This window comes from Chiloscyllium plagiosum, chromosome 17 (genome assembly GCF_004010195.1).
Source record: "Chiloscyllium plagiosum isolate BGI_BamShark_2017 chromosome 17, ASM401019v2, whole genome shotgun sequence".
Taxonomy (NCBI): domain Eukaryota; kingdom Metazoa; phylum Chordata; class Chondrichthyes; order Orectolobiformes; family Hemiscylliidae; genus Chiloscyllium; species Chiloscyllium plagiosum.
This window is the reverse complement of record NC_057726.1, coordinates 39,954,750-39,979,712: the sequence shown is the minus strand read 5'-3', so window position 1 is coordinate 39,979,712 and position 24,963 is coordinate 39,954,750. Positions and strand designations below refer to the sequence as shown.

The 24,963-nt window shown below is 40.4% G+C and overlaps 1 protein-coding gene across 3 annotated transcripts in view; it reads left to right on the top strand.

Annotated features, from left to right (window-relative positions):
* The window catches only part of abcc12 (ATP-binding cassette, sub-family C (CFTR/MRP), member 12), a 123,816-nt gene that overhangs the window by 32,982 nt on the left and 65,871 nt on the right, over positions 1–24,963 (top strand). For all 3 annotated transcript variants that reach the window (XM_043706923.1, XM_043706921.1, XM_043706922.1), the window contains 6 exons: positions 4,150–4,297; positions 4,785–4,933; positions 5,032–5,139; positions 5,285–5,569; positions 5,676–5,747; positions 9,077–9,201. In XM_043706923.1, the coding sequence (XP_043562858.1) occupies positions 4,150–4,297; positions 4,785–4,933; positions 5,032–5,139; positions 5,285–5,569; positions 5,676–5,747; positions 9,077–9,201 (887 nt within the window). The remainder of the gene's footprint in view (positions 1–4,149; positions 4,298–4,784; positions 4,934–5,031; positions 5,140–5,284; positions 5,570–5,675; positions 5,748–9,076; positions 9,202–24,963) is intronic.

Below are 24,963 nucleotides of genomic sequence, written 5' to 3'. Positions count from 1 at the left end.
GATTGTTGATAGAGTTCCGGTTAGAATGCCAAGCTTCTAGGAATTCTCATGCATGTCTCTGTTTGGCGTGTATTGAGGCACACTCAATACACAAGAAAGGAAAATGCTAGAAAGACTAAAAAAGGTTAAAAAAAATTGTTATCCTACCTGCAGACAAAGGACACTTAACAGTAATTTTAAATCAAAGAGACTAATTGAGAAAGTGAATGCACTATTTGCAGATATGAATACTTACCAACAAGTGGCGCTATACCCAAACCCACAACTTGAGAACCGAATCACGCTTTCAGCTAACTGAATCACAGCTCTATTCAAAATACTTCAAAAATCTGGAGAAATAAATAAGACCAACTTCCAAAAAAATGAAACCAGATGGATCCAACATACAATGCTTCTTCAGATTACCAAAATTCACAACTAGAAGCCCCCCTCAGACCCATAGTGTAACAGCAACTTACAGACTGGCCAAGGAGCTACACCAAAGACTAAAACACTTAGTGAAAGACTCGTGCCACTCCATCCACTCCACTCAAGAATTCCTCAAGACTACAAAAGACCCCAAGATAGAAGAGGATGAAATATAGTCTCCTATGATGTAACAGCCCTGTTCACATCCATCAACATCAACCTCGCCAAGGAAACACTGACTGCATTATTAGAAGAACCAAAGACACATACACCAAACACCACCAACGTCATCAGCAAGGACAATATAGTCAAGCTAGTTGACCTATGCCTTACCACTCACTTCACCTTCAATAACAAAACCAACAGACAAACCAAAGGAACACCCATGGCATCTCCGATATCAGGTCCTGAACAGCTGCAGTAATGCAGAGACTCGAACAAATAGCTCTGCCAACCATCCAACCCAACTTTGGGTCTGCTACGTGAATGACCCCTTTGTCATCACTGAACGAAACAATTAGAGGAAACTTTCAAGACTATTAATAATACTCTTACTGGCACAAATTTCACTAAAAAGGAGGAAAACAACAATAAACTGCCATTCCTAGATGTCGCAGTAGAGCATACAGCCAATGGGGAGCTTCAACCCAGCATCTACAGGAAAGCAACACATTCTGGCCAAATACTCAACTACAGAAGCAATCACCCCAACACCAACAAGCAAAGCTGCATTAGAACATTATTTCAATGAGCCACTACACAGCAGCACAAAGGAACTATGCAGAGCAGAGAAAAATCACCTATACAGTGTATTCAAAGAGAAAGGGTATCTAATGAACACAGTCCACTGATTTCTCATCAACAAACCCGAATGAGCAGACAAAACACATCCAGAAACCCTAGCCACTCTCCCCTACATCAAAGACATCGCGGAAATGATTGACAGACTACTCGGTCCTCTTGGTGTCATGGTACTCCACAAACTCACCAACACACTAAAACAGCAGCAAATGAACTTGAAAGACCTTATACAGACAACAAGCAAAATTAACGTAATTTACAAAAAACTTGCAAGAATAGTAACAAACAATACATTGGACAAACAGAAAACTAGCTACCAGGATACATGAACATCAACTCACCACAAAAAGACATGACCCACTCTCACTAGTTTCCTTACAAACAGATGAGGAAGGACACCACTTCGCCTGGGACAACACATCCATCCTAGGACAAGCCAAACAGAGACATGCACAAGAATTCCTAGAAGCATGGCATTCCAACCTGAACTCTATCAACAAACACATTGACTTGGAGCCCATTTACCATCCTCGGAGAAAAAGAACAGGAAATGATATCACCACATGAAATTACATCACCAACCCAAGGAAACTTAAACACATAAATACAAAGTGGGTCATGCCACCAGTACTTCATCTTGAGGCTACCTGATGATGTTACCTAGTATGGTGACGAAACATCTGAAAATGAACCTTCCAGCTTAGCAAGCAAACCCAAATCCAGAACCTCAATCTGAATCACAAATCTTCTCAAAACTCACTAACACATAAGGTCCTGAGGAATCTAGACAGAATGCACGTGTCAAGGAAAATCCAGAACTAGAAATTACTGTTTCAAATAAAGGGCTTCAAGAAAGGAGAATTATTTTTTGAAAGATAGTTGTAGGTTTTTGGAACTCTTTTTCTCAAAAGGAATAGAAGCAGAGTCTTGGACTATGTTCTTGACAAGCAAGAGGAAAGACAGATAATAGAGTGGGCAGGAATGTGGAATAATCAGATCAGCTCTGAATGGCAAAGTGAGCTCCAGGAGCTGCATGACCCTATCCTTGTTCTTAATTTGTTTATATGTAAAGTTCCATCTTGCAGATTAGATTGTATTTGAGAAAAGAAGCTTCATTCAATTAAAATAAATTTTGACTGTTAACAGGTTTGCCACTTTGTTGCTATTAGATATATTTGATACTTTTTTAATATTTACAGATGGTTTTGACATTTTTCAACAGTTCCTTTTAAGCTTGACCTGTCTTGACAGTTCTTGACATGTTTGATACTTCTTTGTCAGCTTCCAAGGGATTTATGCATCTAATAGGCACAATCAGCAAGTCACACCACAGTAGAGGAGTGCATCGAGGATGTAATGTAAAGCTTTCTAATGTTCATTTAGGATTTCATTTTCTCAAAACGTTGACATTAACGGTTGAGCAAGATCATCATGTTCTGAACTCAAATTAATTGCTGCTTGCTAGTTTTGAAACAAGTGGTCTGCAACCTTGATGAGTAATTATTTTGTGGATTGCTAGTGCAGGACTAAATCCAAGTTTACCTCAGTTAGCTTTGTCAATTTTCTTCAAAATATATCAATTATATAAACATATCCATTACATCAGCAAGGACTTAATTAAATGGCATAGTGAACTTTATGCTGAATAGCCTGCTTCTGTTCATTCATCTTGTGGTCTTACTGTTTTATTAGTTTATTTCCAATTTATGAGATTTTTCTTACATTCCTAATTCTGTGATTTTTGAGATTGTTAACAGCACTCGTTAAATATTATATATAGCAGGCCATTCAGGGGCAGCACGGTGAAGCAATGATTAGCACTGCTGCGTCACAGCACCAGGGGCCTGGGTTTGATTCCGTCCTCGTGCAAGTGTCTGTGTGGAGTTTGCACATTCTCCCTGTGCCTGTGTGGGCTTCCTCCGGGTGCTCTAGTTTCCTCCCACGGTCCACGGTGTGGGTCAGGTGAATTGGCCATGCTAAATTGCCCATAGTGTTCAGCCGTGTGTAGATTAGGTGCATTAGCTAGGGGTAAATGTAGAGTAGTAGTTTCAGGGAATGGGTCTGGGTGGGTTACTCTTTGAAGGGTCAGTGTGAACTTGTTGGGCCAAAGGGCCTGTTTACACACTATAGGGATACTAGGACTGAAATTTTACATGGCAACAAAATTTGTAATGATCAATTATCAAACTGTTTTATGTGCCACCCAATGTTCTTTTCCATAAATTTTGCTGGAGAGTGAATCAAGGACAGATCATTTACTGATGCCAGGTTCCACACAAAATGAGCTTTGTTATCATTTTGCATGTGTACAAGGTGTTAAATAAATGCAATGTTTGTTTGTTGCTGTCTCAGTTAACACTGTCAGGTATGTAGGATCCATTCATGAAGGCACATTGTTTTTAAGTTATGATAAATTTAGGTAGAGAGCCATTAATGATGGATGACATGTTACTGCTAACTTCTCTAATGATTATTTCTATTCTAATGGAACAATTATTTTTCAATTTCTATTTATCTTGAAACAATTATCATTATAAATTTGGAAGAATTTCTTACTGTCATGAACGCTTTTGACAACTAAAATTGCTGAGCTTACTATTAATCTTTGACTATCATTTTTTTTTATGTTCCTATATTTGTATTTCCCTTCATTGGTTTCTTGAAAGATTGCACAAAGCATGTCTTTCTTACCTGTTTAATATCTTTTTCCATTATTAATTTACTTTAGCACCATCTTTGCCTCTTCTACGTTTCCCTATCAACAATATACATTTATTTTTGGAAAAATATTCTGAAAGGTATTCTTTATTTCTCAGCTGCTATTTTCTTGCGTTCTTTTCTCAATCAAATGCCTTGAAGTTCAGAAGCTTTTTTGTGAAATTGGCATACAGGAAGTTTAGAATACATCATGAGATTATTTGTGATATTTATTGGTTCTAGCTGTTAATGGCACAACTTACTACAGGATTTCGACGCAAAACCATTGTTCAGACAGATACTCGGGTGCGATTAATGAATGAAGTTTTGACATATATAAAACTGATAAAAATGTATGCATGGGAGAAATCATTTGCACGTACTATTCATGGTAAGAAAACACATTTTTCAGTGAACTGGAGTAAAAGTTGTTCATTCATTAAAGCCATGCTTTTTTTTAAACCTGAATTGTCTTTGTGCGTGTGTGTGTATACATATGTGTGTGTGTGTATACAGAGGAACCTCGATTATCTGAACATCAATTATCTGCATTTTGGATTATCTGAAAAAGATCGCAAGGTCCTGATGCTTGGCTAAACTGTGTTATCCGAACATTCGATTATCCAAATATTTGATTATCCGAACACAATACTCCCCGCTCATGTCGTTCGGATAATCGAGATTCCTCTGTACATATATATATATAGAATGTAAACATAACAGTAGCTTTATGTTATCTTTATAATTCAAAACATGAAATATCAGTACCCAGAAACAAGGAATAACGCATATTTTAAATTACATAAGTTTTATGGATCTTAAGGGACATTAGATGTTGGCTGATGCAGACAATTTGTGCTGTTAATTTTCTGAAACAGATGTTCGTAAAACTGAACGAAAGATATTAGAAAAAGCAGGATATGTTCAAAGTGTGAATACTTCAGTTACTCCTATTGTACCAACATTGGCCACAGTCCTCACATTTGTTGTACACACACTCCTGGGATACGAATTGACAGCATCCACGGTAAGATTAGAAGAAAAGAACATTTAATAACACACTTAGTGTTATCCTGACTATCTGTAAATTTGTTCCTTTATATATTTTTTTTCTCATCACTCAAGGCATTTACCGTGATTGCAGTTTTCAATTCAATGAAATTTTCATTGGCCAGTCTGCCATATTCAGTTAAAGCATTTGCTGAGGCTAAAATTTCTTTACGGAGGTTAAAGGTAAATTAGTAACTTTGATAATAATTTTACATTTATTGTTTTAAATATATGCACGTTGTTTATAGAAGCATATTTAAGCAATTATTAAAGTTCTAATTCAGATTTGTGCACTTATGTTCCTTTCAAAAATTTACTTTATTATTAGAAAATTCTCGTCATGAAAGATCCTGTTGTATACGTGAAAAGTATGAAAGACTCTCCATACGCCGTGCTGATGGAAAATGCTTCACTTTCATGGGACAATACAAATGGTAATGGAACATTAAATCCTGCTGACAAGGTGCCAAAAGGAAAAAAAGTTTCTAAAGCAAATGGAGCAAATGACCCCAATAGTTCTGGTCAACTGCCAGAACTTACATCTAAAACATCAGCAGAAAAAGACAGCATTGTATTAACGACTCTCCATGGTATTAGCTTCAGTTTGGAAAAGGTACATGGTCACAGATATTACACCTGTTAAACTGGTACATCTTACATTTGAGGACATGTCTGAGGTCTAATAAATTAAATCTTAATATGGATTTTTTTTCTCTCAGGGGTCACTCTTAGGAGTTTGTGGAAATGTAGGAAGTGGAAAAAGTTCTTTAATATCTGCTCTACTGGGACAGGTAAGCACATTTTGGATTTAGTAACCAAGTGAAAATTGCTAATACCATACATAGATCAAACCAGTTTTCTTAAGTATATAGGAAGAAATTGGGCAGCATGGTGGCTCAGTGGTTATCACTGTTACCTCACAGTGCCAGCGACCCAGGTTTGATTCCAGCCTTGGGCGACTGTCTGTTTGGAGTTTGCACATTCTCACCGTGTCTGCATGGGTTTCCTCCGGGTGCTCCGGTTTCTTTCCACAACCCAAAAATGTGCAGGTTAGGTGAATTGGCCATGCTAAGTTGTCCATAACATTCAGAGATGTGTAGGTTAGGTGCATTCGTCAGGGGTAAATGTAGAGTAATAGGGCAGGGTAATGGTCTGGGTGTGATACTCTTTGGAGGGTCAGTATGGACTTGTTGGGCTGAATAGCCTATTTCCACACTGTAGGGGCTCTATTCTAAATTATAAAGAAACATTATGCTGTACATCTTTTTTGAAATTCATTCACACAATCGGATTGTTTAATAAATGTGATCAGATCTATATGTTTTAGTCTGTCTGTGATTAAAGATATAAACTAGTCGATTATCAAAATTAGTGAAGCTATAGTGAAACAGGTACACTTTAGCCCATGTTAGAGCTTTTAAAAACCTATAGAATTCAAAGTTTGTGCGAAGATTTGTAGCTCGGGTGCTTGTTGTTGTGGTTCTGTTCGCCGAGCTGGAAGTTTTTGTTGCAAACGTTTCGTCCCCTGGCTAGGCGACAAACAGGAAGACAGCTAACAATCCGCATACATGAACATCAACTAGCCACGAAACGACACGACCAGCTATCCTTAGTAGCCACACATGCAGACAACAAGCAACATGAATTCGACTGGGACAACACTACTATCATAGGGCAAGCCAGACAGAGAACAGCCAGGGAATTCCTAGAGGCATGGCATTCATCCACAAACTCCATCAACAAACACATCGACCTGGACCCAATATACCAACCACTACAGCGGACAGCTGAAACTGACAACCGGAAGCGGCAGGGACAGACCACTATAAACACCGGAGGAAACATCAAAGAAGCGCTTCGCAGGAGGCTCCCAAGCACTGATGATGTCGCCTAGCCAGGGGACGAAACGTTTGCAACAAAAACTTCCAGCTCGGTGAACAGAACCACAACAACCTATAGAATGTAGGGAAGAATTTTCCCATAAAGATTGGAGCCCTGACAATGATTGGAAATCTGTGTCGACTGCATGCTTGGCTGGCCAATGTGACTTGCCTTTTGATTTCATGGGTGGACATTCAAGAACAACCTGCTACTGTGATTTGCTGTCCAGGTAGGCCAAAGAAAATTTAAGTTAAAAATAAAAATTACATTGATGGAGAGGCAACATCTCTGAAATAATTTCTCTGGTCAAAGCCCACCACTTGAAAAAATACCTCTCCCAGGATGCCATAGGAAGACTGTCTACATGCAGCTGGTGGCCTCTGAAATGACTTAATGAGGTCAGCCAGATGGGCATAATAGAATACGAGTTCCTTGATTGGATCAAGATGACATCAGCAGAGTAGGGAGCATTTGGGCTCTTGTGCCTAGGAGTGTCCTCCTTGTCTGCACTTTTCTTTTTTCTTCTACCCCTTTTTATTCCCTCAAAGTTACCTGAAAAAGGCAGCTCTTCAGCTTTGATGGGATACGGAGCAGTGGTGGTGTTTTCAGAGGCAGCCTGGCTGCAGACACATTTGATTGGCCTTTGAAGCCTGGAGCGAGACTTTCTCTTCTGTGAGGAGTAGGCCTCTGAAAGCAGTAATGGCGTGAGCTGGGAAGCCTGGAGTGGAACACTCTCTGTGGCATGGTGTGTGGCTAGGAAGCCCAGAGCGGGTCTCTGGTGTGCTGTAGCAGTGGAGAAGGAAACATTGACCTCACCTTCAGATATATTTTTCATTTTCTTAATTCAGTGAATGGCGGTGAATTATGAATGAGCAGGAGTACACACTTCACTGTTTTATATTGGATGCACGTGACACTACAGGATTTTTAATGCAATCTGGTCCAATCAGGGAGACCCGACTGACATAAAAGGCTGAATGTCAGGGATATTTGTCCCCCTGAATGCATAACCTAGTGAAAGACAGTGTTCATGTCAAAGGCTATGCAGTTATAAATAAAGGTAGATTGGTATTGGGATGCTTGCATCTACAGAGTTATTTCAGTCTGTCCGTCCAGTGGGAAGATTAGTCTGCCATTGGCACACTATTGACGGCCTGATAAAATGATTCTTTGGAGGGCATTTAAATATTTAAATCTGCTTTTTAACTACTTGTGGTAGGAAACCTGCCAGAAGGAAGTCCTGCTGTTGCTAAAATTCCCCCAATGGCAGGACATGTTTGGGGATCCAATCCAACACAGTTCCCTCCTCCCCAATTTTACTCCCCTCCTGCCGTAATCCTATCTCCTAGTCAGAAGAAGTCTCCTCAAGTGTCAATCTTGGCTGTAATTGAGCTTCATCAGGAAGTAAAAATGGAGGACAATCAATCCCCCAGGATAAAGGAAAGCAGCATTTAGGAAAGATATGCACAGACCAAGAACTCAGCCACAAGGCTTTGCTGCTCTCCTAAAGGATCATACCTAGCTGGATGAAGGCAGCAGGGGAAGTTTCAGACCATTCTATGTTCAGCAGTACAGCTGGAATTGCTACCTTCTGTTTAAAATCATATTATTTGAGTTCACTATTTTCTCTTAATGCTTTGTTCTGGCATTTTCAATTTTTTAAATTGCTTTTCTTACTAATCATTTGCGCCTACATTTTCTTGTTTAATCAATTCTTTCTTCTCTTACTTTATTTCTCCTTCTGTATCTAATTAACCTTATTTCACCTTATTTCCTTTTCTCTTTTGTTCACTTTCATGACACTTAATTGATTCAGCAAATTGGGAGAAAGTGAGGACTGCGGATGCTGGAGATCAGAGTTGAGAAGTGTTGTGCTGGAAAAACACAGCAGGTCAGGCAGCATCCGAGGAGCAGCAGAGTCGACGTTTCGGGTATAAACCGTTGATCAGGAATGATTCTGCAAATTGTTAATTAGTCTTTCACCAATGTTTCAGAGACTGTGCTGCAATTAGCAATTCACAATCCCTGCAATCTGCAGACCATTCTTGTTGGAGCTTAAGGGCAAGGGGGAACCATCCAACAGTGGCATTTCACCACAAGGTGCCTTACTCCAAAAACTCTGACCCAATAATTTTGAGGAAAATGATAAATTTTATTTGATCAACGAGTTTGGAAGGTAGAAAGTCTTACCAGAGGTCTGAATGATCAATTATAATTTGAAATTTTTCTCTTAATGCAGATGGTTTTACACAATGGTGTGGTAGCTATCAATGGATCACTTGCTTTCGTGTCGCAGCAAGCATGGATATTTCATGGGAATGTCAGAGAAAATATATTATTTGGAAAGACATATGATGAAGAGAGGTATTTTTTATTAACTAATATAATCTGTTGGAGTGTTTTGTTATTGTGAGATATTGAGAAAGCAAAATGTAGTCGCAAGGTTTCCTCTCCAGAAAGTAACCAGCAATATTTCAAACACACTTCCTTGTTAACATGCTGCTTCTCTGTTGAGCTATTTCAGTTTAGTACATTCAAGATAAGCCAATGAGTTATCTCTAAGTAGTTTAATTGATATGAAAGTGAAATTGAAATTCTCATGGTAATTGATTAAACATTTCACTTTTAGTACTTTGAGATGCACAATATATTTCTGCATTCAAACCAAAACTATAACTAAACTTTGATTATAATCATATAAGTAGAAAGACTCTCTAGTTCTGTGCATTGTATTTCAGTCTGGAATTCTGAATTACATCTGAGTTATAAATATATTAGCAAGGAAGTTGGAAAGATCAGTACGAAGGTATTAAAATGATTTCAAGGAATAGACATACACGCACATTTAATACTATTGCAGATTTTTTTATTGGCACATAGAATGTTCTGTATAAATTTTTATTAAATGCAATTTTGATTTTGTAACTCAAGCAGAAAATACTAGATTCATTCAGCAAGCCAGTCAGCATATCTTGAGGGACTGCAATTAATTTTTTTGATCCCAGACTCTTTTCAAAACTGAAAACTCAATTTCAGTAAAACTACTAATGGTCAGAAAAAGGAGCAGGTATTGGTTGAAAATCAAACAACCAATCAGAAGGAATTGTGAGTGGAATAGAACAACAGAACATTTCAGTCACATCATGGGCAAAAGATTTAGTTTTTTATTAATACACAGATAAAACATTGAAAGAAAGTGCCGTCAAAACAGAGATGCAGATAAAATGTAGAAACGCACACATGGAACTGACAGATTTGAAGATGGGGGCATGGTCTTATAAAATAAAACGGGTGTTTTCCCCAACATCTTGCCAACCTTAAACCTGACTTGCACAATACATTGGATGGCAAAACTGTCAGGCTTCTGCCTTTTGAAACCCATAAGTGGCCAGTTATGGCTATTTAAAGTCCTCATTCTACTTCCATTGTTGATTTACATGGAGCAGGGGATTGTAGTGTTCACTGCATGGTCTTCTGTTGAGTACAACGTGGGTGCACCTCCTTGGGGGGGGTGCACCCTGTGGCCATCGGAGGCAATGACAACAGCCTCCCAAATTGTTTTCACCATCCACTATCTGTCCCAGTCTGTAAAACCTTTATCTCTTCCTTTCCTCTGTTACTGGGTCTTTCAAGGACCCTAGTCCAAAATCCCAATCTTTCCTGACATCAAGGCTCCATGACACTTCTCTGTAGGCTGAATAAGGCCACTACTGAATGCAGACACATTCTGGAATGGCAGTGTGGCTGGCCATTAGAGTGGCCAATAGCTCTCTTGGCAGGAGTCCCACTTTGATTCAATAGGACTTTTCCCAGCAGACCATCACTGTGAGGCAACCAGATTCTGAGTTAGCAATCTCCAGATTGATTTTTCACAAAGGGGGCTAGGGTGGGGAATTAGTCCTGATGGAAAATTCAGGCCATTGCCATGACTGTCGAAATAGGCCTGTCACTACTCTCGAGCAAGAATCATCTCCTGCTATTCAACACTTGGTTGTAAAATGGGATTATTGCTCCTTGCTGGCCATCTCACATAATTGTCCCAAATTTTTGGCATTGCCCACATTATTCAAGAGTTAGGAGAGTCCATGACTTGTTGTTGACCTATTTTAGCTATTACCTGAATTAATATTTCAATATTTCATGGTTATGAGCCTCAAAATCTCCAAGTTTCCCTTGACTGAATCTAATTTGCTGCTTCAATTTAAGAGTTATTAAAGAAATTTCTTTAATTTGACATCAGTTCCAAAATCAAACAAGCAATTAGATAATGGATGCATCGATTGTCTTTTCTAAAAATCATTACATTCTGGCAAAGTAATGGGAGATTGGAAAATTGCTAATCTGACACTTCTATTCAAAAAGGGAGGGAGGCAAAAAGTGGATAACTGTAGGCCGATTAGCCTAAACTCTATTGCTGGAAAAGTATTGCTATAATTTATTATGGAAGTAACTGCAGAATTAGTAAATGTGTTGCATTTTGACTTCTAGAAGGCATTCAACAAGGTACCTCACAAGACTAAATCATAAGATATGTAGGAAGTATAATAATAGCATGAATAGAGAATTGGCTAATGGGCAGGAAACAGTGTGGAGGGATAAGGGGTTTTTTTGGGTTCATAACCCATGTCCAGGGATATTCTACAGGAACCAGTGCTGGGATTAAAACTGGCATATAGTATATATATAAATAACTTGGAAGAAGACACTTAAGCAAGTGTATATTTAAGACTGAGATAGATAGTTTCTTGTTCATTAGGAGAATCAAGGGTTATGGGAAAAGGGACATGAGAAATGTCGGATCAATCATAATCCAATTACAGGTCGCTCTGTTATAATGTGTTTCATCAATGTGAGTCTGCTGTAACACGATTGACAAATTGGGATGCAGTTTCCACAGCGCGAACGTTTAAAGCATGTGTTGGCTGTAACATGATTACAGCGCCAACACTTTACAAGCATTTCTAGTATAATGTGATGGATGTGTTCCTGTGCAACCTTGCGCTCCAGAGAATCACCATACCTGTGCAGTAGAAAGTTTGTGCTATCCAAACAGCATCCACTATTTGTCAATCGTGTTACGGCCAATTTGTGTTATGAAACACACGTTATACCAGCAATACCTGTAAGCGCTGTTTCCAAAGCATGATTTTTCTATAACATGGGGCTGCACAAGAATGTAACCATCGTATTGTAGAAGAACTGACTGTACTTGTTGGAGCAGATTTGAGGCGCTAAATCACCTGCTCTGTTCCTAATTCTTATGGTCATCATGTCAATCAGGACTCACTTCTCAGAATTGTAGCCACCAGCAAAGCTATATTATTATAAAATTGCATTTGTTCCCAACTGGCTATAAATATGTAAAAATAAAATACATATCCAACATGAAATTTATTGTTGCTATCAGTATTGAATATAAAGGAAGATTATACTCAACATCAGCCCATATCTAATTTTTACCCATCAAGTGAGATGAGTGTCATACATCTGTGGTGAACTCTCTACATACCACAAGCAGGAAAACCTTGTCTGTTGGAAACACACACTGAAAGATCTGGGTGTAATGCCTGATATTTTCTTCTGTTCAATTTCTGTGAAAGATCAATCTGATTTCAGGATATTGCACCTAGCAGATGCTGTGGAAAATCAACTGAATAAAATTCTGCACATACAGAGGCTGCTTATTTTGGGGTGATTCCCCTTTGGAAAATTACCCAGGAAATGTGGGAGATACACTGGCCTGCAGCTGAGACTGAAACAATGCTGTTTCAAATCCCCAAAATGTTCCTGGCAAATATCCAAGCTACTGAAAACAAGCTTGTCGAACTTAAAGATGGACTCACCTACCAACGGGATTTGTGAGATTGCTGTGTGCCCTATTTTACAGACACATGGCTCATTTCACCTGACTGTGATTCATGCTTCACCTGACTGTGTCTTACAACCTGAGGGCTTCTCAATTCACCGGGTAGACTGCATGGCATCCACAGGCAAGGCAAAGGGCAGAGGGGTTACCTTCTAATCAATTCCTCTTGGTGCTCAGACCTGACGACCCTGGCAAATTACTGCTCTCTGGACCTAGAATATCTAACAGTAAAGGAGAAAGTAAGGTCTGCAGATGCTGGAGATCAGAGCTGGAAATGTGTTGCTGGAAAAGCGCAGCAGGTCAGGCAGCATCCAGGGAACAGGAGAATCGACGTTTCAGGCATAAGCCCTTCTTCAGGAATGGGGAAAGTTTGTCCAGCAGGCTAAGATAAAAGGTAGGGAGGAGGGACTTGGGGGAGGAACGTCGGAAATGTGATAGGTGGAAAGAGGTCAAGGTGAGGGTGATAGGTCAGACTGGGGTGGGGGCAGAGAGGTCGGGAAGAAGATTGCAGGTTAGGAAGGCGGTGCTGAATTTGATGGATTTGACTGAGACAGGCGGGGGGGAGGGGAAATGAGGAAACTGGTGAAATCCGAGTTCATCCCTTGTGGTTGGAGGGTTCCTAGCCGGAAGATGAGGCGTTCCTCCTCCAACCGTCGTTTTGTTGTGGTCTGACAATGGAGGAGTCCAAAGACCTGCATATCCTTGGTGGAGTGGGAGGGGGAATTGAAATGTTGAGCCACAGGGTGGTTGGGTTGGTTGATCCGGGTGTCCCAGAGGTGTTCTCTGAAACGCTCCGCAAGTAGCCGGCAAGTAGCAACCCCGCAACGCCCGCTTCTACCTCCTGCCCAAAATCCACAAACCTGACTGCCCCGGCCGACCCATTGTCTCCGCCTGCTCCTGCCCCACCGAACTCATCTCCGCCTACCTTGACACCGTCCTGTCCCCCTTAGTCCAAGAACTCCCCACCTACGTTCGGGACACCACCCATGCCCTCCACCTGCGCCATGATTTTCGCTTCCCCGGTCCCCAACGCCTTATTTTCACCATGGACAACCAGTCCCTGTACACCTCCATCCCCCATCACGAAGGACTCAAAGCCCTCCACTTCTTTCTTTCCCGCCGTACCGACCAGTACCCTTCCACAGACACCCTCCTTCGACTGACTGAACTGGTCCTCACCCTGAACAACTTCTCTTTCCAACCCTCCCACTTCCTCCAAACGAAAGGAGTAGCCATGGGCACCCGCATAGGCCCCAGCTATGCCTGCATTCGGTCGCCTGAGATAGAAATGGAAAGGTCGAGGAAGGGGAGGGAGGAATCTGAGACTGTCCAGGTGAATTTGAGGTCGGGGTGGAAGGTGTTGGTGAAGTGGATGAACTGTTCAACCTCCTCGTGGGAGCACGAGGCGGCGCCGATACAGTCATCGATGTAGCGGAGGACCAGGAGGACCAGTTCCAAAAACGCACAACCCAGATGGCCTCCTTCTTCAAGGACCGCAATTTTGTGGGCGGCACGGTGGCACAGTGGTTAGCACTGCTGCCTCACAGCGCCTGAGACCCGGGTTCAATTCCCGCCTCAGGCGACTGACTGTGTGGAGTTTGCACGTTCTCCCCGTGTCTGCGTGGGTTTCCTCCGGGTGCTCCGGTTTCCTCCCACAGTCCAAAGATGTGCAGGGTCAGGTGAATTGGCCATGCTAAATTGCCCGTAGTGTTAGGTAAGGGGTAAATGTAGGGGTATGGGTGGGTTGCGCTTCGGCGGGTCGGTGTGGACTTGTTGGGCCGAAGGGCCTGTTTCCACACTGTAATGTAATCTAATCTAAAAGGGCTTATGCCCGAAACGTCGATTCTCCAGTTCCCTGGATGCTGCCTGACCTGCTGCGCTTTTCCAGCAACACATATCTAACAGTAAAGTACTGCCTCTTCTACCTGCTGCGGGAGTTCACTTTTGTTATCTTGACAGCAACTTACATTCCATCCCATGCAGAAGTGACAACCACTTGGTGAAATATACACTGTGACAAATAGCCTTGAGACAGAATACCCCAAAGCCTTGTTCATCATAGCCAGTGACATCAGCCAGGCCAACTTCAGGCATGTCTACCAAGATATTAATACATCCCCTGTCCGACCCAAGGCCCAAGCTCCCCTGACCATTGCTATACAACTATCAAAGATGCCTACTGTACTGCTCTGTTCCCCCACCCTCATTTTGAAAATCAGACCAGAAGGCTCTGCTCCTTCTTCCAGCTTAAAAGCAGAAACTGAAAAATGAGGGTCTACAGTCGTACAATGCTGGTCTGAGGTAATGGGTGAGCTCCTATGTGACTGTTTGGAGTTGGTGGACTGGTTCACATTCAAGAAGTCAGTGGCCAATCTAAGTGAGCATACCACTACCATTACAGACTTCTTCACTAAGTGTGTAGAGGACTACATGACAAGTTAATCCGAGTGTTCCCCAAACAGAAACATGGAAGAACCGGGAGAGCCACATTCTACTAAAGTCCATGTCTGAGGTGTTCAAGTTGGGTGAGCCTGACCTGTACAGGAATTCTAGGCACAAACTTTACAAAGCCATCAGAGATGCCGGGAGACAATGCCAGACTAATCTAGAGTCCCAGACTAACCGCATGAACACGCAGCAACTATGGCAAGGTTTACACAATATAACAGGCTACGAAACAAAGTTTAGTAGAATTGCTGGTAACAATACATCCCTTCCCGATGAGCGCAATGCATTCTATGCTCATTTGGAACAGAAGAACAGAGAAATTATCTGCCCCCTCAGCCTTGGGTGCACCTATACCCACAGTCACCACTGCAGATGTCAGATCAACCTGCTTAAGAGTGAACAAACGGAAAGCAACTGGCTTGGATGGAGTCCCCAGCCACAGACTCAGATTCTGAGTGAACCAGCTAGATGGAGTAAGGTTCCCACCTGCTTCAAGAAGACAACTGTTATCCCAGTGCCAAAGAAAAATCAGGCAACGTGCCTTAATGATTACCGCTCAGTGGATCTGACATCCATCATTGTAAAGTGTTTCGAGAAGTTAGTCATGGCACATATTAACACCAATCTCGCAGATTGCCTTGATCCACTTCATTTTGCCTACCTCACAACAGGTCCATGAAAGATGCCATCTTCCTGACCTTACACCTAACCCTGGAACATCTGGATAACAGTGACACCTATTCTTATTTATTGACTTTAGCTCCACCTTCAGCACCATAATTTCAACCAAACTCATCTCCAAATTCCGAGGTCTTAGGACTCTGCTCCCCTCTCTGCAACTAGATCCTCTACTTCCTGACCCACAGATCACAATCAGTAGGGAGAGGTGACAATATGTCTTCCACATAATCCTCAACAGCAGTGCCCCACAAGGCTGTGTACTCAGCTTCTGGATTAATGGTGCTGGAAGAGCACAGCAGTTCAGGTAGCATCTGAGGAGCAGTAAAATCGAGGTTTCGGGCAAAAGCCCTTCATCAAGAATACTCAGCCCCTTACTATAGTACTTATATATTCATGATTGTGTGGCCAAATCCAGTTCTAACTCCAATTACAAACTTGCTGATGATACCATTGTAATTGATTGGGTTTCAAACAATGATGAGACAGGTAGGAGATGGCGAGCTTAGTGGCATGGTGTAAATAAAACAATCTATCCCTCAATGTCAACAAAATGAAGGAGGTGGCTACCGACTTCAGGAATTAGAGTGGAGGGCATTCTCCTGTCTGTATCAATGATGCTGAGGTGGAGGTGATCGAGAGCTTCAAATTCCTAGGAGTAAATATCACCAACAATCTATATTGGTCCATTCATGTCGACACTACGGCCAAGAAAGCTTCTATTTCCTCAGAGGGTTAAGGAAATTTGGCATGCCCACATTGACTCTTACCCATTTTTATAGATGCACAATAGAAAGTATTTTATCCAGACGCATCACAGCTTGGTGTGGCAAGACCGCAAGAAATTACAGAGCGTTCTGGACTCAGCCTGGTCTATCAAGAAAACCAGCCCTCTTTGCACTGAATCTGTCTACACCTCCTGCTACCTCGGGAAAGCAGCCAAAATAATCAAAGACCCCATCCACCCTGATTATACTCTCTTCCACCTTCCTCCATCAGGCAGAAGATGCAAAAGTTTGAAAACATGTAATAACAAATTCAAGCGTAGCTTCTTTCCTGCTGTTTTCAGACTTATGAACGGAACTCTCATTCATTTCTTTCCCTGCACCTTCTCTGTAGCTATAAAACTATATTCTGTTCTATTACCCTGATACACTAATGTAAGGTATAAGTCTTCTGGTTAGCTTGTAAAACAATACCTGTCACTGTGTCTAGGTACATGTGACAATAATAAATCGATTCAAAACAAATCAAATAATTCATGCAAATCGTAAGCCAATTGTAGGCTTTGTTTGCTCATGATTGGCTAAAATATATTTGGATGAGTGACTTTCCTAGAGCATGCTTGTAAATTACCCACTAAGGCATGAGCTCACAACAAAGTTATGTTACTCTTTCCAGAAATGCAGCAAGTTTTTTTCTTCTCTTTGCATCACACTTTATAATATCACATTGTTATCTCTTCAGCTTCATTAGTATATTATTTTATATCCCTTCTCCTTATCTATCACACGTTTGTTATATTGGCTTGAGTATCCTTAGCACCTGAATGATGTATGCATTGGTGATTCAGTTAGAAAGTTATGGCAGGATCAGAATAATGAGATTCTCAGTGTAAAAGCAAAAAATTTGCATTCCCCACATAAAATGTTAACAACTAGGTGAGAATCACACTAGTGAGCAGCAAGAGACCTATTTGCATACATTATCATTTCATTATCATCTATTCCTACCTGATTTAAATGCAGGTTGCTATTTTCATAAGCAATGAAGACAAACTAGGTAGCCCCAACTCATACCATGAAAGTCAGAGCAGTTACCTGGCGACTGCAGCTTAGTGGCCTTTCCTCTGTGCATCTGTCTTGACCAGCATTCTCCAACATCTCCACAGGCATGCTCCTGCAATCTTCATCCATGGAGGTTGGCGTTGACAAAATACCAGCCTCACCACATCAGCATGATATATCTCAACTCATTGATAATATGATTCACCAATTTAATACTGGAGCATGTGGACCTCCAAATTGGAGCTTACGTTGCAATGCTGTTGCCAGGCTGTTTTGCCCAAAGGACTGTGTAGCATTCCCAGGGTGCTTCTCAGGGCTCGGCTTGCCTTCTTAGCACTGATTGATTTTGTAACTATTTGGATACTCCCAGGACTTCTCCTTCCCTTGCTTTGCCTCTTTGCACATTTCGACATCATTCAGAACTTGCAGGTTCACAGTAGTTCTGTCATGCTTTGCCTTCTAGCTTAGACAAAAAAGCCAGGCAGATTATTATGCTTGCCAGCAATGATCAGTCAAAGTATGGATATGTTCTTTTAAGGCACCATGCGGCATCAATGTCACACCTGCATAATGTGCCAAGCAGTTGACACAGTGAATGTGCCTGGAGCAAATGTCTGGCAGTCCAAGGGGAAGGTAGTCATCAGTCAAGTCAAGGAGACTGTAGTCAGTCCAGGGGACACACTCAGGGGGAGTAGGTCAGAGCTTCGATATCACTGTAGTCCAGAGAGTGGATCATGGTCAGTCCTGCAGGTCAAATGCAACCTGCACCTAGGGATTAGCAGTAAGTCAGTTGACGAGCTGCACAGATATCAGTCAGGGGTCTGGTTAGTCATCCGCCAGGCCTGCTGTTCCAATTCAGTCAATGGAGTGAGCCATGGTTAGTCCTGGGGTCCGTTCCCTGAGTGTTGAGGAAAGTTATCGCAGCTGCTGCTGTGGTTAGGAGTTCAGAGAAGTTAAGTGTGGAGATTAGGTGCAACATGCTGGGACACAGGGAGACAATAATTGTGGAGAGGGGCAACTCAACATACAATGGTGAGAGATGGTAGAGCATAAGAGGGCATGGGGCACTCCAGGAGGTGGTTGTCATCATTCTGGGTGGGAGACAGCGCATCATGATATTTGCCCTGGGGGTGAAGTGGGGAGATGAAGATTTAAATAAAAAGGTTGGATGGGAACGGTGGGAAGGCTTAAACATGATTGGATTGACATTTCTGTCCTCTTTGAAAATGTGTTGAATTACCTTTTGAACGTTAGGATTAATCTTGCTTTAACCACCCTTTCAGTCAATGCATTCTGACTGATATCTGATAGCAATGACGATCAATATGGACGGATTCAGAGACATTACTAGTGACTATGTTTTAGTCTTTGTAACTGTGGGAATGCTAACTTTTGCTGATACAGAATTAAAACATTACATAGGATGACCAATGAAAACAAAAGCTTTACTTAACAAATAAAATAATCTACACCAGTTACTGTAGAAATAATATGGAGGTGCCGGTGTTTGACTAGGGTGGACAAAGTTCAAAATCACACAACACCAGGTTATACTCCCAGAGGTTTATTTGGAAGTACAACATTTTGGAGCACTACTCCTTCATCAGGTAGCTAATGGAATAGGATCCTCAGACACAGAATTTATAGCAAAAGATCATTTATAGCAAAAGATCAAAAGATTACACTGATGCAATATATTGAGCAAACCTAGATTGCTGTTAAGTCTTCCACCTTTTAGAATGGATTACAGGTTTTGATTCATTAATATATAAATCTCAGAACTTCTTTCAAGTCACATTCCCAAGATAAGGTTTTATAAAGAAAGGTGACATCTCAGCTCAGACAATGCATTAAAGGTGTGAGGTTAGAGTCTGTATGTAATCCATCACACATAACTCCATCACACTCAGGTACACACTCTATCAAGCACACACACACACACTCTCTCACATGCACGCACACACACACGTAAGTCTATGGGGTGAATTTGCATTTGCAAAATTGTATTTGCAGATACATTCTACTTTGTTCAAAAAGTACACAATCAGTAGGCAGTTAATATTTTTATAATCCATGTGACATTTTATAAATTCCTACTTTGGAAATAGAACCAGTCTGACTCAAGATTGGAATCCCTACGGACTCTAACCTCACACCTTCAATGCATTGTCTGAGCTGAGATATCACCTTTTTTAATAAAACCTTAAGTTATCTCTAGGAATCTGACTTGAAAGAAGTTCTGGGATTTACATATTAATGAATCGAAACCTGCAACCCATTCTAAAAGATGAAAGACTTAACAGCAATCTAGGTTTGTTCAATACATTGCATCAGTGATCTTTTACTATGAATTCTGTGTCCAACTCCATTAGCTACCTGATGAAGGAGCAGCACTCCAAAAGCGTGTACTTCCAAATAAACCTGTTGCACCATAACCTGGTGTCATGTGATTTTTAACTTCATAGAAATAGACTGGGTGGGTTTCTGACACAGATTTTACAATCCTGGTGCTGAAGGTAATGGGGCTCAATCATTGTGAATGAACTGTGTACTAAGTGGAACAGAGCACAATTTCATAGAGTCATAGAGATGTACAGCATGGAAACAAACCCTTCGGTCCAACCCATCCATGCCAACCAGATATCCCAACCCAATCTAGTCCCACTTGCCAGCACCCAGCCCATATCCCTCTAAACCCTTCCTATTCATATACCCATCCAAATGCCTTTTAAATGTTGCAATTTCATTTTATATTCTGAGGTTAGCTCATTATCATTAGTCATGTATGCTTCCCACAAGCTTGAAAATGTCATAGGGAACTTACAGATGGGTGGATGGTGACAGAAAATACAACAAATTACCCTCTATAGTTAGGAAATTTTAAAATATTAGAACTGCTTCATAGAATGGATACACAAAGAGGCCATTCAATCCATCATATCATGGAAGATCTCTCCAAGAACAACTCGTCTGGTCCTACTCCCCTGTGTCTTCCCCAAAGCTCTGCAATTCTTTTCCCTTCACATATTTATCCAATTGCCTTTTGAAAGCCACAGTTGACTCAGTCTTCACCAATGCTCCTGATTCTTGTGCAGGAAAATGTAGCCTTTTTAGTGCTACAAACATTGTGTACAACTTGCTCTACTCTTATGTGCAATGCTATTGAATCACTCCATGATAACTAGGAAAAGCTTTCGGTAGTTGAATCCCAGTTAAGATATTCCCAGTCACTGCTGTGTGACAATGGAAAATCTACAGAAACACTGAAGCAAAGCTTCACAACTAGCAAAATATATTGTCTATTCACATACACTATTTTCATGGGTCTTCTCCCAAAGTCATACAAGACAATAAGGGAAATTATAACATCGACACATTTAGATACATTTAAGTGCAAGGCTGAAGAAAATGCACCAATTGTGCATCGATACTTTAGCATCCAAGATGTAGCTAGATGAAAAGTTGTAGGCAGAAATAATTAAATATAACCAACTTTCCCAATACAGTTAGTCCAAATGATTAGAATATCTATTCAAATGGTAGTTATGTTATCCGTGTGTTTGGATTCTGGTTATATGTTTTACTGACTGGTAGTTCAATTACGCATGGAAAGAAACAAAATCAAGTTCATTTATAGCAACTGTCAGTTCTGTTAAAACTGAAATCTCCTCTCAATGTTGTTTGAGTAATTCAAAAAGTCTCTAAGCCAGAGAACATCCTACATTCAATGCCCTAGGGTATCCAGTGACTGTATAAAATCACTTGAACCTGCATTTAATGCCATAGTTGGAATAGAATATATAATTGTACCTTAGTCAATGTTCTGAGAATAAATGTTTGATGATTGCTACTGATCTGTGAGACACATGTTTCATTCTCCCGGTGTACTAGAGATCCTAAGACTCTATATTTCCATTATTACAGATTTCATTATTACAATTCCTTTACTGCAGAAATGTTACTCAATTCAGCTACATTATAAATTAGCTGAAAGCAAAGAATATAATTTCACCACACCCAAATTTACTACCATTCAGTTTCACAGTCACGTATTTGCATTTTATAATCATAAAAAATTCAATTATCAGATACAAGGTTGAATGCAGTAGGAATAAGGATTAATCTGATCTCTAAGCGTTGACATGCAACACTTGCTTTTTACTAAATGAATTGAATTAAATTTATTGTCACGTGTACCGAAGCACAGTGAAAAGCTTTGTCTTGCGAGCAATACAGGCAGATCACATAGTTAAATAGCATAGATAAGTAAATAATGGCCTAGACAATCTGTAACTCTCATCTTCTTGCCACAAATCAGATGCCTTTCCACACTGCAAAGGGAGAGAATGCAGGCTTTCTTTTTTTGCCAGAAATAATCAATTATCCAGGAACTCATGGACTGTTTTCCAGTGTAGGAGCAAAAGATTTTACACAGAACTGAGACACTGTAGGCGATATGGAATGAAGAAAGATAAACAGGGTCACAAATCATTCAAAAGATTTAATAATCAGATGAAGGAGAATATAATTAATACTAAATTGAAGTGAAATGTCACTGATTAAATTGATGGAGAACCTACTGGGACTGTCTCAATTATATTTTTTCAAACATGAATTGTACATGATCTGAATATTGAAAATCATAACCTTGCAATATATAAAGCTTCATGAAGGTGACAGAGTCAAAAAATGTGCAAAGTTGTATGCAGCTAAAGGACTATTAAATACAGGAAATATTCAATTCCCGTCAGCTGTCAATGGCTTGCAGCATCGTACCTTCCTCATTGAAGGAAATAACCAAAACTATAAAAGGCCCATAAGGATGCTAAAGAATGCTAAAGAGCTTTTATATCTGTGGTTTCATGAATTAATTACAGTTATAAACTTATCTTTGGTGAAGCTTGTAATTTAAACATGTATACGCATCAAATGCATTTCAATGTGTAGCAACTTTAGGTCAGTTAGCTAAACATGTTATTGGAAAAAATGTTAGATAATATTATAAAGGATGCATTGACAGAATGTTTAGAAATACATAATATGATCAAATGTATTCAGCATAGCTTTATGAAGTGAAAATCGAGCCTGAAAAATTTACTAAAATTCTTTGAGGAGATAACAAAATAAAAACAGATAATGGGGAAAGTGTGGATGTAATATATTTGGATTTTCAGAATGCTTTTGATAAGATACTACCATAGGGCTACTTAATAAGATGAGACGCCATGGTGTTGAAGGTAATACAATTAGCATGTATAGGAGTTTGGTGAACTATTGGAGACAGAGAGTTGGGATGGGGGGGTTGGACATTTTCAGAATGGCAACTTGTAACTAGAGGAGTGCCATAGGAATTAGTGTGGGGCCAGAATTATTTATGATATATATTAATTTCTTGGATGAGGAAAATGAATGTATTATAGACAGGCACAAAACTAGGTGGTAAGGCAAATGGTGAGGATGATACGAAGTACCCAAAGAGAGATAATAGACAGGTTAAGTGAGTGGGCAAAAAATGTGGCCATTGGAAGATGGAAGGTTATGTACTTTGGTAGGAAGAATAGAAGAGTTGAATGTTATTTAAATAGAGAAAGACTGCATAAAGTTCACAACGGAGGAATTTAGGAGTCTTCATACATGAATCACAAAAAGGTAGCATACAGGTTCAATATATAATAAGGAAAGAAAATGGAAAGTTGACCTTTATTTCAAAGGGAATGGAGTATAAAAGTATGAAGGCTTTACTAAAACAATATTAATCAGACCATCACTGGAATACTGTAAATAGTGTTGGGTCCTTTATCTAAGAAAAGATATACTGACACTGGAGACAGTCCAGAGAAGTTCCATTAGGCTGATACCAGCTATGGAGGGATTGTCTTACGAGGAGAAGTTTGGTGGATTAGGTCTGCGCTCATTGGAATGTAGAAAAATGAGAGGCAACCTTATTGAAACATAAAAGATTCTTAGAGGATTTAACAGAATAGATGCGGAAACATTATGTCCCCTTGTGGGAGAATCTCGGACCAGAGGGTTTAATCTCAGAATAAAGGGTTGCATATTTAAGATAGTAATAAAGAGGAATTTCTTTTCTCATGGGGTTGTAAATATGTGGAGTTCTTTATCATGGAGGGCTATTGAGGCTAGATCATTAAATATACTCTAGGCAAGGATAGAAAGACTTTAATCAACAAGGAGATCAAGAATTATGGGAAAAAGGCAGGAAAGTGGATGTGAGAATTATTAGATCAGTGATGATCTCATATAATGGCAGAGCAGACTTGATGCGCTGAATGCCATAATCCTGCATCTCTGTCTTATTATCTTATAGCCTCAGAAATGCTTTATATTTAAAAGAAAATTATACTGTGAAATTGAGCAAAATATGGCACTGTGAGACATGGAAAGGTGCAACATGTTGTGTGGTGGGGAGTGCTGACTGTGTGACTGGGAAAGTTACTGCACCATGAGACAGCAGGGAAGTTATACTATGTATAACTTGGGAAAATACAATGCTTTGTGACTAAGGACTGAGGCTGTTTCCTATCAACATTCTGTCTTGCCAAATGATGATCCGCCTACGATGGTCAACCCAGTGCAAAACATTGCCTGAATTGACTCATTTAGATTTACATTAACAGAAAGATTTATTGTCATATGGATATAAAAATACACTGCAAAGTATTTTTTCACATAAAGTCATAGAGATGTACAGTATGGAAACATACCCTTCGGTCTATCTCATCCATGCCGACTAGATATCCCAACCCAATCTAGTCCCACCTGCCAGCACCTGGCCCATATCCCTCCAAACCCTTCCTATTCATATACCCATCCAGATTCCTTTTAAATGTTGCAATTGTACCAGCCACCACCACTTCCTCTGGCAGCTCATTCTATACATGTACTACCCTCTGAGTAAAAAGATTGCCGCTTAGGTCTCTTTTATATCTTTCCCCTCTCACCCTAAACCTATGCCCTCTAGTTCTGGACTCCCACACCTCAGTGAAAAGACTTTTTCTATTTAACCTTTCTATGCCCCTCATGATTTTATAAACCTCTATAAGGTCCGCCTCAGCCTCCGAAGCTCTAGAGAAAACAGCCCCAGCCTATTCAACCTCTCCCTAAGGCTCAAATCCTCCAACCCTGGCAACATCCTTGTAAATCTTTTCTGAACCCTTTCAAGTTTCACAACATCTTTCCGATAGGAAGGAGACCAGAATTGCACGCAATATTCCAACAGTGGCCTAACCAATTCCTGTACGTACCGCAACATGACCTCCCAACTCCTGTACTCAATACTCTGACCAATAAAGGAAAGCATACCAAATGCCTTCTTCACTATCCTAT